The sequence below is a fragment of the Pezoporus flaviventris genome, unplaced genomic scaffold (assembly GCF_033815535.1).
Source record: "Pezoporus flaviventris isolate CSIRO_AGI_PZ_B2104156 unplaced genomic scaffold, CSIRO_AGI_Pfla_v1 ptg000298l, whole genome shotgun sequence".
In the NCBI taxonomy this organism is placed as follows: domain Eukaryota; kingdom Metazoa; phylum Chordata; class Aves; order Psittaciformes; family Psittacidae; genus Pezoporus; species Pezoporus flaviventris.
The window spans coordinates 184,072-196,112 of record NW_026892845.1 but is presented as its reverse complement, the minus strand read 5'-3'; the positions used below and the strand labels follow the sequence as shown (position 1 = coordinate 196,112).

The following is a 12,041-nucleotide window of genomic DNA, read 5'->3' as shown; positions in this document are numbered from 1 at the left end:
AAGCGGGCAGGAGGTGCGGGGGGATGCGGGGAGGGATGTACGGGGAGATGGAGGGATGCGCGGAGGAACAGACGGATGCGCGGAGGGACGCGGTTAGAAGTGGAGGGATGCGCGGAAGAAAAGAGGGATGCACTGAGGAACAGAGGGATGCACTGAGGAACAGAGGGATGCGCGGAGGGAAGGGCGGAGGGAGCGATGGGGGTGCGCGGAGGGACAGCCCCACCGCCTGCCCTCCCCCCGCGGAGACGCGCCCTCCGCAGCGCAAGGGGCGGCCCCGGCGGAGCGAGGCGGGGCGAGGGATCCCGCGTAACCCCCGGGCAAAACGGCCCCGCAGTGGCCCCGGCGGTTCAGCCCGATCCGGAGATCGCCCCGGGAGGAGATGCCGGAGCCACCCCCCGGTGGGTGCCTAGTCCCGAGCCCAACCCCGTGCTGCACGGGAGGGTTGCAGCAACCACCGCCCACTGGCACCAGGGCCCAGCCCGATGTCCCCGACACCCCGACACCTTGTCCCCCATATCCCCAGATGCCGATTTGCTCCCGGTACCGGCCGAGGGCATTTATTTCTTCCGCCTTTGCAGCTTCCCAAGACCGAATAGCCCCAGGTCCTGGAGCTGTTCTGCACCGCTCTGAGCTGTTGGGACATCTGGCTCATGATGTCTGTCCCAAAGGTTGCGGCTTGCAGAAGTGCTGCCGCGTCATTAGTTCCCTGTCCTGCAGCCGCAGAGACCTCTGTGCAGTACCTGCCTACACACAGGCCCGTGTCTGACGTCACTGCATCGGTCTGCTCCTTTCCTGACCACTTTTCCTGTTTGTCAGTTTTGGTGTCAGATGGAGCCGTGCCCTGCAGCACCCCTGAAGCCTTCCCCACCCCAGAGGGTGTCTGGCAACAAGCAGGAGAGTCTTTCATGGAGTGGGGCAGGACAGGTTTTATCCCTCTTATTTCCCAGGTGACCTGCCATGGTGTCACACTGCTCAGATCATTTTAGACGTCTACAAAGGCCTCTCCTTGCAGCCCTTCATTCCCTGCAGCACTTGTGTAATTGCCAGTACGTGGGGCAAGGACCGTGCTGTCCCGGGGTGCCGGACACCCACCTCCCGGGGTGCTCTGCACGCCCTGGTCACAGGCTGCGGCTCAGTGTCCGCGCTGAGCTTGACCTCAGCTGCCGCCAGAGATGGCAAAGCTGCCAGGAGGGAAGGCCCTGACGCCTGGGGAGGGTGGCAGGGGTAGGGCCAAGGCTCCATCTCCTCCCCGGGCTCCCCAGGCGTGGGACACGTCCTCAACAGGTCTGGAGCCGAGATCTCTCCCGTGGGATGAGGACACGGCAGAGGGGAGCCGGCAGCAGCAGGAGGCAGCTCCCTCCCCACCCCTGCCAGGGACGGTCGGCCGCTGGCTGTGCTGCCACGGCTCCGTCCCAGTGGAGGTGACTCCGGGTGGGACGATCCCGCTCCCGGGCTCATCCCGAGCCCATGGCGCTCCGCACGCCTCGGCCGCAGGCGGTGCCGTGCAGGGCCGGGTAGCGGGGCTCCGGTAGGGCCAGCCCCGAGCCGAGAGCCGGGGCCGCAGCTGCCGGGTCCACGGGAAGCACCCGGGCTCCCGAAGGACCATGCACGGACCCCGCTCGGTACCGGCTGAGCGCTACCGGCGCCCGGCGCGCAGAGCACGTGCACAGCTCGCCCTACGTACGTACGCACGCACGCACGCACGCACGCACGCACTCCCTCCCCCCGCCGCGTGCGTCTGCAGCGCGCCCCCGCCCCGGCCCGGCGCCGTTGGCGGCGGGCGGAAGCGCGGTCAGCGGCGCGGAGCGGCGCGGGATGGACCCGCCGGCCAAGGAGGGGCCGCTGCTGGTGCAGCACAGCCACAAGTTCGGCACCAAGGTGGGCCCCGTCGCACGTTCCTTCCTCTCCCCGCGGGTCCGGCTGGTGGGGGGACGGCACCGGGGTGCGGTCAGGCCGGGGCCGGGGGAGGTCCCTGCCCTGCTGCCTGCGGTCGCCCTCCTACCGGGCCGAGAGCGCTGCCCGGCGACGGGGGAAGCGGGGCCGGGGCTCTGCGGGCCCCCCGCCCGCCTGGGCCGAGGGTTCCGGCGGCTGCACCCTCCCCGCCGAGGCTCGGCTCCCGCCGGCGCCGTCTGGGTGCGGTCGGGGCCGCTCGCCGCCGCCGCGGAGCCGCTCCCGGTGAGCTGCCGGCCCGGCCGAGCATCCCGGGCGCCCTCGCTGGCGCCCGGCTCGGGCCCTGTGTGACCCCGCTGCCTTGCAGAAGTGGAAGCGGAGCTGGCTCGTGCTCTACCCGGCCAGCCAACACGGCGTCGCCCGCCTGGAGTTCTTCGACTGCAAAGATCCGGTGCCGCCGGAGCGGCTGGGAACCGGGCGGCTGGACAAGACGGTGGTGCGGCTGGCGGACTGCACCAGCGTGGGGCCCGTGCCCGAGAGCGGCCCCCGCGCCAGCACCGCCGTGTTTCGCCTGGAAACCAGCGACAGGAGCTACCTTTTCGCAGCTGACAAGCAGCAGAGCGAGGAGTGGGTGGCGAAGCTGTGTGAGATCGCCTTCCCGGTGAGCCTCGGGGAGACCTAGGGGCCCTCAGCCAAGACGGCCCCGGGTGGGGCAGCGAGCCGCGGGCCCCCGGGGGGAGGCGGTGACCCCTTCCTACCCAGCGGGAGGGGGATAGCACTGAAGGGAGAGATGCCCCAGAGCATCCCTGAGTGGTCGCAGGGGTCAGAGCACTGTCGTTGAGGCTCTGGTCCCCTCCCCATAGCTCCCACCATGCCAGGAGGCAGGTGGCTTGCAGGACTCCTCAGCACGCTGTCAGTAATTCTTGCTTGCAGCACCATTCCAGGTGGGGCTTTTCACTGTCTCGGAGCTTGTCCTCACAGCCCCCCCACTCCGGGACCAGCTGGTGATGGCTGAGGAGCATCATTTCCTCTTGTCTCACCCACTGCTGCCTTTCCTGCTGCAGCAGTGACGGAAGCAGAGCCTCAAGAGCATTGCCGGTGCCCAGCTCTGGGACCTGCCTAGCTCTGGGTGTCAGTGGCCAGTGCCCAGCCCTGGGGCTTACTCCCTCCTGCTGCTGGAACCCCCCACCCAGTGCCTATGCCCCAGTTGCAGCTCTGCAGCCTCCCCCTGCAGCCAGGGTCAGCAGGGGTGTCCCAGTTTGGACAGCAGTGGCCTTTAAGTGTGGTTGTCCAGACCTCATCCTGCCTGATTCCCTGCTCTTCCTCCTAATAGATGCTTACAGAGCTCTGGGCTGTGCTCTGACCGATTCTGGCTGCGCAGCTCCTGATCCCAGGTTCTTCCCACAAGAGCATAGGTGTTTGCAGGGTAAATGACACCCCGCTGACCGGGTGTCCTGCTGACCAGGCCAAGAGGCACTATCTGGTCTTGGAAATGTCTCCATGTCCATGCCTATGTGCCTGGTACAGGCAGTGCTGCAGTCTTTGTTCTGGAAATGGCCTGAGGCTGAGCTGGGGACACAGCCCATGCCTTCAAAGTGGTGTGGTGTGGGGTGAGGCAGGGGAATGTCTGCTCAGAGCAGGGGTGTGCTTGTGCCGTCCTTCACACAGTGGTGGTCAGTTGTGTGCTTGAGGTCCAGGAGCAAGCAGAGGGCTTAGGAAGTGGTGAGCAGGAGGCTGCAAGGATGGCGTGTGGTCTGGAGAGGCCTGGCCTGGAGCAAGAGGCACAGGAGCCACGTGTGGCCTCTGCAGAAAGCTGAAGGCCCTCAGTTGTGGTTTCTGGTCACCCGCATGGACGGTGTGATTTTGTGTCAGGTTGGCTGTTGCTGCTTGGAGGGTCAGCAGCGTGGGAGCGAGGCCAGAGAGGTTTGGAGTTCAGAATTTCTTGTTCTTTGGAAGACGAAGGAGAGTGCAGCCAAATGAAGCCCTAAAGGGAGCTGGGATCAGGCGGCCCTTGAGAACCCAGGCTGGAACCTGCTGCGTTCCATGCTTACCTGAGCAGGAGCTGCTGCTGTTGGCTCTAAGGACACTGAGTTTTAGCAGTCCCCATTCTGTTTAGGAGCCAAACAAGAGGGCCCAGTGCCTCTTTTTGTGTCTCGTGTCTTGTTAAGAAGCTCATGTGTCAGGTTTTAAACTGAAACAGTGACAGCTTGGCTTCTGCAAGACTTACACTGCTGCAAGCCCATCCCATGTGCCCTTGAGAAACAGCTTCCAGCTCCTGTCCAAGTACAGACCCGTGTGAGACAGTGCAGGATCTGCTGAAGCAGCTCTTGCAGGGCATCTGTGAGCCTCTGGTTTGTGTGGGCCTTCCCTGGAGGAGGATCCTTGCTACCTGGGGCTAGCACTGAGGGTGCATCCCCCACACAGCCCGTAGGGGACCCTGCTGCTGGGACAGGGCTGCTGACAGGGTGCGTGCGAGGCACTTTCAGTTCTGCATGTGTTAAAATAGAAGCACTTGCTTCCCTTCTGTGGGCTGTGCACCGACACTAGCACCACCTCCCTGCCTGACACAGGCCCTTGTGTTACTGGATCATTTCATGAGCTCCCTGCCTTGCTTGTACTGCTGGGAAAGCATGCCTGAGTCCATGCTAGGCTTTGGGCACCAGTGTGCCTGCGCTGGAGCAGAGCTGTTCTCTGCCTCGGCAGCAGGGCACCTGCATGGGTGCACCACAGTGGTTGTGGAGCAGCAGGGGATGTGGGCACAGGACCTCCAGGTGCTGTCCCACAGGAAGCCATGTCTCGCTGCTGGCTTGTGCTGCATGGAGAGGCAGGGTCTGCGGGGCAGGGCTGCCAGGAGACGCTGCTGTCCTCTGCACCCTGCCCAGTGCACAGCCCAGGGTTGTGCTGGGAGCCCCATTCATGGCAGCCTGGGGGTGGGCACACTGTGGTCTCTCGCTCACCCTCGGCAGGGAAGGGCTTGGTGTGGCTGCAGAGTGGCCAAGCTGTGTGGGGCTGGGCTGGCCCCCTGGGGAGTGCAGGGGGGCTGGCAGGGGGCAGTGGCTGCAAGGGGACCCGGGGCCAATGTGGGATGGGGCAGCTGGGGCTGACCTGCTTTCCCTTGCCAGGGGAATGGCCCCAGCCATGCTGGCGTGGCGGCCCAGCGCGGCAGAGAGGGCAGCGGGGAGGCACCAGCCCTGCAGATGGCCGTGAACTCCATCTACTACTCGAGAGACGAAGGTGGGACCTGCCACTGCCTCGACCATGGGCTGCCTTCTGCGGGGCCTCTCCTGCTGCTGCCCTGTCACCAGGGCTTCGCTGGGCCGGCGAGGCCTTGCCTGGGGACGTGGTTTCCTCTGCCCTGCCCTGAGCATCCCTGTCCCCACAGTGAACACCTTCTGGGTGACGGTGCAGCGGACCGAGGCCGCGGAGCGATGCGAGCTGCGCGGTGCCTATGTGCTCAAGGCTGAACGTGACAGCCTCGTCCTGAAGGACCCACGGACAAATGAAATCCTCTATGTCTGGCCCTACCGTCTGCTCCGGAGATACGGCCGGGACAAGGTGAGGGGCTGGGGGATGCCGTGTGCTGTTCCCCCATGGGTTTTCCCATGACAGAGGGTAAGGAGCTGATGTGCCCAAGCAGCCTGTGCCAGCTGGGAAGCGGGCTCTGCCGAATGCCAGGACTGCTGCAGCCCTCAGCAGCCACAGCAGAGCCCCCAGGGATGCCTGTGAGTCTGTCAGTCCTCGGCTCCCACCTGTGTCACCATGCAGAAGCACGGGCTGGCAGGATGTGCCCCACTGAGGGCATGGCTGTGCAGAGACCGCTCTTATGTGGTCCTTGACCCGCTCACGCTGGGGCCATTGCAGCCTCTGCAGCTGGCTTGTCCCCACTTTTCATCCCAGCGCTCCCCAGCCCCTGCTGGGGACAGGCAAGTTTTGTGCAGTGCACAAGCTCCCCCCAGCCTCCAGGGACCTCGGCTCCTTGCAGCCCTGGCCCTGCCTCAGGTTTGCTCCATCCGTTCTGTAGAATGGTGGCCAGAGCAGGAGGGGCTCTTTGAGACACCAGTTCCTCTAGATTTGGTCACCTTACGGGCATATTGCTCTTAGCCTGGCTGACCTGTGTAGGACTGTCCCTTCTCCAGTGTCCTCCAGCAGCAGGTCCCCGATCTGTCTTGCTGCTCCCGTGAGCACCAGAGGTACCTGCCATGCTGCATGGGGAGGAAGTGGTCTCCCAGGGCTGTTTCTAGAAGCGCTGCTGTCAGCTGCAGTCTGCTAATGGTGCCTTCTGCAGCACTTTACCAAAACAGAATTGGAAACAGCCGTGCTTGGGAAGGCGGCTGCTCACCTGCAGGGTCTGTGCCAGGGCAGGACAGGAGTTGCATAGTGTGAGGAGCAGGCAACTGCACCCACAGGTCCCAAGCAGTGATGGCTTGGCTCTTCTTGTGTTTGGTAGCATTGACCTGCAAAAGGAAGTCGGGCCCCAGGGGCTTTTGTAGCAACCCCAGGGACTCCTGCTGCATGTGAGAAAGCAGAGTAATGCTGCTAAGGCAGATGCATTGCTTACTATTGGTAGCCAAGTGCTGCTTCTGGCCGTTCTCTTGCGGAAAGCCATGTTCCATGTCTTGTATCTCGTGCTTGTGGATCACTTCCCTTGTGCCTGACTAGAGCTGACTTTCCAGGCTGCCCATAACAGTTCCCTGTGCTGAACTGTCACTCGTCACCTCGCACCGCTCTGTTCTCGGTGCTACCTGCCTGGTATTGCCTAGACTGTCTGGTGCCAGCTGCTGACCCTGCTGGAGCTGCTCAGGTGAGGCAGGAGATCTCCAGCAGGACCTGCAGCTCCGGCCCTGGGGCATCTTGCACTGATGTCCCCTCAGGTGTGCACGCAGCCCCAGCTGCACAGGTTGCTCTGGGCAGTGCTGCACAGTGCTGAGCACAGCTGCTGGCCACAGCACCACCCCCTGGGGAGCTGCCCACTGAGCTGCGGCCTCACTGCAGGGAGCAGAAGGAGCTGGGTGTCCCATGGAGTCTCTCCTGTGGGATGTGCAGGATCAGCGCGGCAGGATGTGCTGCCCACAGGATGTGCTGCGTCAGCAGGTGCTGGGCAGGATGTGACCCTTCCGCTTCCCCTGCAGGTGATGTTCTCCTTCGAAGCTGGCAGGCGCTGCAGCTCCGGCCCAGGGAACTTCACCTTCGAGACCAAGCAGGGCAACGAGATCTTCCAGCTGGTGGAAGCCTCCATCAGGGAGCAGAAAGCGCAGGTGGAGGAGAACCGTCAGAGCTGTGGCTCGCTGGATTCGGACAGCCCCAGCGTGGTGCTGATCCGACAGGCCCTGGCCGACTCCCTGAGCCTGGAGGTGCCCACGGAGGGCGATGATGCCCCAGCACCCAAGGGAGGACCGGCCCCCAGGCCCAGTGTGGCGGCAGAGGAGAGAGACGCAGCTTCTTTGCTGAAGGCACGGACCCTGCCAGAGCTCCCTGTGGCACAGGCCAAGCCTGCGGTCCCCAGCACACCCCCCCGCTCCCCACTGCCAAAGGTGCCCCGTGCCCTGCCGCCGGCCGAGGACCCGTGCATTGTGTACTCGGAGCCGCTGGACTCGGTGAAGAGCTTTCGCCCGCGCCTGGACCCGCTGTACTCGGACCCCATCGACAGCAAACCTGCAAGCGGGGCCACGGACGAGGGGAAGCGGTGGCCGCTCTGCCCGGGCCTCTACGAGCAGGTGTGGGCTGAGGTCCATGGGCAGGGCCCGCCGGCGCCCGCACGGGGCGAGCACATCTACGATGAGCCCGAGGGCCGTGCTCCCCGCACGCTGCCCCCGCACGCCTGCATCTATGACAAGGCGCGTCCCACAGGCGAGGCCTGGCGCACCCAGGGCCACGACGGCCGGGCCGGCTACGAGTACCCCTACAGCCCCAGCACCGATGACTACTCGGTACCGGCCTTCCAGGGCAAGGCCAAGGGGCCCAAGCCGGTGCCTGCCCCCAAGCCCCAGGCAGCCTTTATCCCTAAAGGCACCGGGAAGAGCGGGGACCTGGGCAGGCAGCGGGGAAGTGCTGCTTCCGAGAAGGCAGTTGTCAAACCCAGCCTCAACAGCAGCAACAACAACAACGTGGAGGTGCTCTACAGCCAGGTGCTGAAGCCCCAGCACGTGCGCAAGCAGGAGCAGTCTGTGGATGAGGGCAGCTTGTTGCCCGTCTATGAGGACTTAGGAGTGATATAGCAGCCGCTGCACTGTGCCGGACTACGAGGGACTGGAGGGGCCCCATCTGTGGGCAGTGGTGTCCTCCATGGGCACTGGAGGTGGCCTGGGACCAGGGACTGCTCTGCCTGACGCTCACCCGTGCTCAGGGGCTGCGTTTCCCTGGAAGCCCTTTCCACAGCAAGAGAGCCATGGCTGGCGCTGCTCTGCTCTGGAGCTGGCTCCATCCCCCTGCGCCTGCTGCTCTGGCTCTGCTCTGGCTCCCTGTCTGGGTGCAGGGCCCCGATGCCCATTGTGGTGCATGAGAGACTTTCCAGAAGTATTTTTATACAAAATAATTTTAATATTAAAGTTTGTATGTCTTGGAATGAAGCGTTTGCCTGTGGCATGTGTGGGCTGTCGGGTACCCAAGATGGGGAGCATCTGTGAACACAGCTGAGCAGTGTTCACACAGTAAAAAGTTCATGTCGGCGCCTGAGCTACTGAGCTAAGAGGAAACCATGGAGGAAAGTGTGTGCTGGGTCCAGCTGTGGTTAGCATGCCCAGATGCCAGGGCTTTAAGGGATAGAGTCAGGTTCACAGGTACCTTTATGGGTTGATGGGAGCAGAAAATGTGATGGTCTCCAAGCATAAGGCTGGGCAGTGCCAGGCTTCATCTCCTCAGACCCATTGACTTTAATGGCAAAACCAGTGACCACAGCTGTCTGTGTGTCTGAGGCCAGGGGTTTGGCTGGGATTGCTGTGCCCAGCCTTGGCAGAAACCTATGCAGGGGGAAACCAGGTTGTACTTTTGGTGCTGGTAGTGGTTCTGAGAGATTCTGTGTCCCTTCTGTGGGGCCCACAGACACCCTGGCACTGGTTGTCTCTGAGTCTGGGCTGCTGCTGCCTTGTGCAGGCTTACCAGCCTGTGGATAGAGATGGCAGAACACTGTGTGGACAGGCAGCAATACAGTGCACCTCTGTAGAGAACTGAGCATGGCTTCCGCAGCCCCTGCTCAGACCCAAGGAGCCACACACCATTGGGGAAGTCTGGAGCATCGTGTTCAGGTCCCCCAGTTGGTGAGATGATGGCAAGGTGGGGAGCTCTGACTGGGCACTTGTCTGATGCCCATGTTGCGGGGAGGAGGCCTCAGTCCTGTAACAGTACAGCACAGGAGCAATCTGCTGCTGTTCTCCTGTGCTGGGTCATCTTCCCTGCTGGGCTTTTGCTGCAGGAGAAGGAAAGACTGAGGGAGCTGGGTCTCTATAGTTTGGAGAAGAGGAGACTGAGGGGTGACCTTATAAGTGTCTATAAATATATAAAGGGGGAGTGTCATGAGGACGGAGCCAGGCTCTACTCAGTGGCAAACAATGATAGGACAAGGGGTAATGGGTACAAACTGGAACACAAGAGGTTCCACTTAAACTTGAGAAGAAACTTCTCAGTGAGGGTGACGGAACACTGGAACAGGCTGCCCAGGGAGGTTGTGGAGTCTCCTTCCCTGGAGACATTCAAAACCCGCCTGGACGCATTCCTGTGTAACATTATCTAGGTGTTCCTGCTCCGGCAGGGGGATTGGACTAGATGATCTTTCGAGGTCCCTTCCAATCTCTAACATACTGTGATACTGTGATACTAAGGGGCTTTGGGAATCTGAGGGAGGCTGAGGCAGTTCCTGCCTGGGACAAGAGGTGTGAGCAGCAGCATCTTCTGCTGGTGGTTGGCTGCTGGGTGGCCCTGTGCTGCCGCTCCTGTCCATGGCGGGTCCATGTGCTCATCCCAAGAGCAGTTCTGCCTGCTCCAGAGAAGAGCTCTGGGCATCGCATAGCAGGGGCCGGGCCGGTGCCCGTAATCCTTGCTGCTGACTCCAGTGTGAGGCTCCAAGAGCTCAGCGATGACACCCACTCCCGGGAGCGGAGCCCCGGGGTCTCTCCTGCTCTGTGGTCACTGTATCTCAGTGCTCCAGGTCTGCTCTGTCCCATGGAGCTGAAGGTGTCCAACGTGAGAAGCGGCTGATGCAGCATTCACCAGGGAGGGTGACGGCTGGAAGGCAAATGCTGCAGTCCCGCCACGCCCCTGCACAGCCCTGCATGCCTCAGCTGCCAGAAAAGGACAGGGATTTTTCCTGCTTCAGAACGGCATCATCTCCAAACAGCCACCTCAGGACTATGGGGTAAATGCAGCACAGGAGGAACACTCCTGCGTTTGGCCCACTTGATTTATGCACCCTGGTGTGCGCAGTGGGGAAGGCTCTTGGTCTTAGCTAATCAGGAGAGAGCCTGTTATTTCTGACTGTGTGGGGACCAGATCTGTCTCTTGCTCAGACAGCTGCCCTATGCTTCACCTTACGACTTTCTGGAAGCAATTGAGGGTGTAATGGATGCTTTGGGAAAGCATGAGAAATAAGGTAAATGCAGACTGAGCCTTTGGCTGGTCACAGACTTCCTGTTGCCACAGCAAGTCTGCATGAACCCTGGCTTTAGGACCAGGAGATGATTTTTCTGGATTCTGCCTAGATTAAGATTTCTTCTGTCTGCCTTCATAGAATCATGGGGTGGTTTGTGTTGGAAGGGACCTTAAAGCTCCTCCAGCTCCAACCCCTGCCATGGGCAGGGACACCTTCCACTGGAGCAGCTTGCTCCAAGCCCTGTGTCCAACCTGGCTTTGAACACTGCCAGGGATGGGACAGCCACAGCTTCTCTGAGCACCCTGTGCCAGCGCCTCAGCACCCTCCCAGGGAAGAGCTTCTACCTAAGAGCTCATCTCAGTCTCCCCTCTGGCAGGTTAAAGCCATTCTCCTTGGCCTGGCCCTACATCCCTTGTCCCAAGCCCATCTCCAGCTTTCCTGCAGCCCCTTTAGGCACTGGAGCTGCTCTAAGGTCTCCCCTTCAGGAGCCTTCTCTTCTCCAGGCTGACCCAGCCCAGCTCTCTCAGCCTGGCTCACAGCAGAGCTACTCCAGCCCCCTGATCATCTTTGTGGCCTCCTCCTTTCCCTTTCCTTTGTGTCACTTCCATTGTCTCCATACAGGTAATTTCATGTGTTGACCAGGGAAGTGCCTCTGCTGCTCTGACAGCCGGGGTGTATCACAGTGGTGTGTGCCATGGCTGGCAGTACAGTGCATGCTCCCTGTGTGCATCCTGGCAGCCAGTCTTGCCCCAGGCTTTGTGGAGGTGCTCAGGGGACATGTGGCTCCTGCCCGTTTCATGCAGGGCAGAACTGGCCCTGGAGGGGCAGCTCTGCTCCCTTCTGCCCCGTGCAGGCGCTGTGGGTGGTGCGATGTTAGTCTGACAGCAGGCTCCTCCGCTGAGGCAGCCTGTGTGCTCCCTGCTCCGCTGGAAGCACACACCACAGGTGAGCTGAGCAGTGGCAGGGTACTGGCCTAGAAGCCACAGCAGGGATGAAGCAGAAGCCCTGGTTTCCGCAGGCCAGGTGGCAGTTGGAACCAGGAGAAAATGACCTGGGAGCTGTTCAGAGCCCAGCCAACCTCTTCTCCTTGGGGTTGCCATTCTCTCCTCCCAATTCTGAAAGATACAGCCTCCTATAACTGCTACCTCCTCCCCTTTAGGGCCTCGCATGGTGCAGGCATGAGACCACTGATTTGCCAGGGCTGGCGTTAGGGAAAGCGTGGACCTTCCCTCTGGCTGTCAAGAATTAGTCACAACAACAGCACAGTTATTGCCTCGCTTCACACTGTGGTGACTGGATAGAGGGATTTTCAACAGGGACCCCCAGACAGCCCCAGTTTTGTCATTTCCCCCCCGTTATATTCCCCTTCCTTCCTCCCAAATTTCCCCTTTAGCAGCTTCCTTCTATCAGGAATAATCCAAGCCCCTGTTTATTTGCCTCTTCCCATCAGCAAGGTGTTGACTCTGGACCCCAGTTTGGTGTTTACGATACGGTTGCCAAAGCAATTTCCACCTGCACCATCAGTTCAGTCACTAATGCCCTGTGTTCCCCCCAGTTTCTCTGACTTTGT

The 12,041-nt window shown here is 61.5% G+C and overlaps 1 protein-coding gene across 1 annotated transcript; it reads left to right on the top strand.

Annotated features, from left to right (window-relative positions):
* Positions 1 to 1,746: 1,746 nt before the first annotated feature.
* DOK1 (docking protein 1) lies at positions 1,747 to 8,452 on the top strand. Its single transcript, XM_061443143.1, has 5 exons — positions 1,747 to 1,878; positions 2,258 to 2,551; positions 5,013 to 5,124; positions 5,273 to 5,445; positions 7,020 to 8,452. The coding sequence occupies exons 1-5, from the start codon at positions 1,816 to 1,818 to the stop codon at positions 8,103 to 8,105; spliced, it is 1,728 nt and encodes a 575-aa protein (XP_061299127.1). The 5' UTR covers positions 1,747 to 1,815; the 3' UTR covers positions 8,106 to 8,452.
* Positions 8,453 to 12,041: the final 3,589 nt, after the last annotated feature.

Excerpts from the sequence above, each read along its gene's own strand:
- DOK1 (XM_061443143.1), top strand. The coding sequence starts at position 1,816 with ATGGACCCGCCGGCCAAGGAGGGGCCGCTGCTGGTGCAGCACAGCCAC. Across the intron at positions 5,125-5,272 it reads CTACTACTCGAGAGACGAAG|TGAACACCTTCTGGGTGACG; the intron begins GTGGGACCTGCC and ends CTGTCCCCACAG. Across the intron at positions 5,446-7,019 it reads GGAGATACGGCCGGGACAAG|GTGATGTTCTCCTTCGAAGC; the intron begins GTGAGGGGCTGG and ends CTTCCCCTGCAG.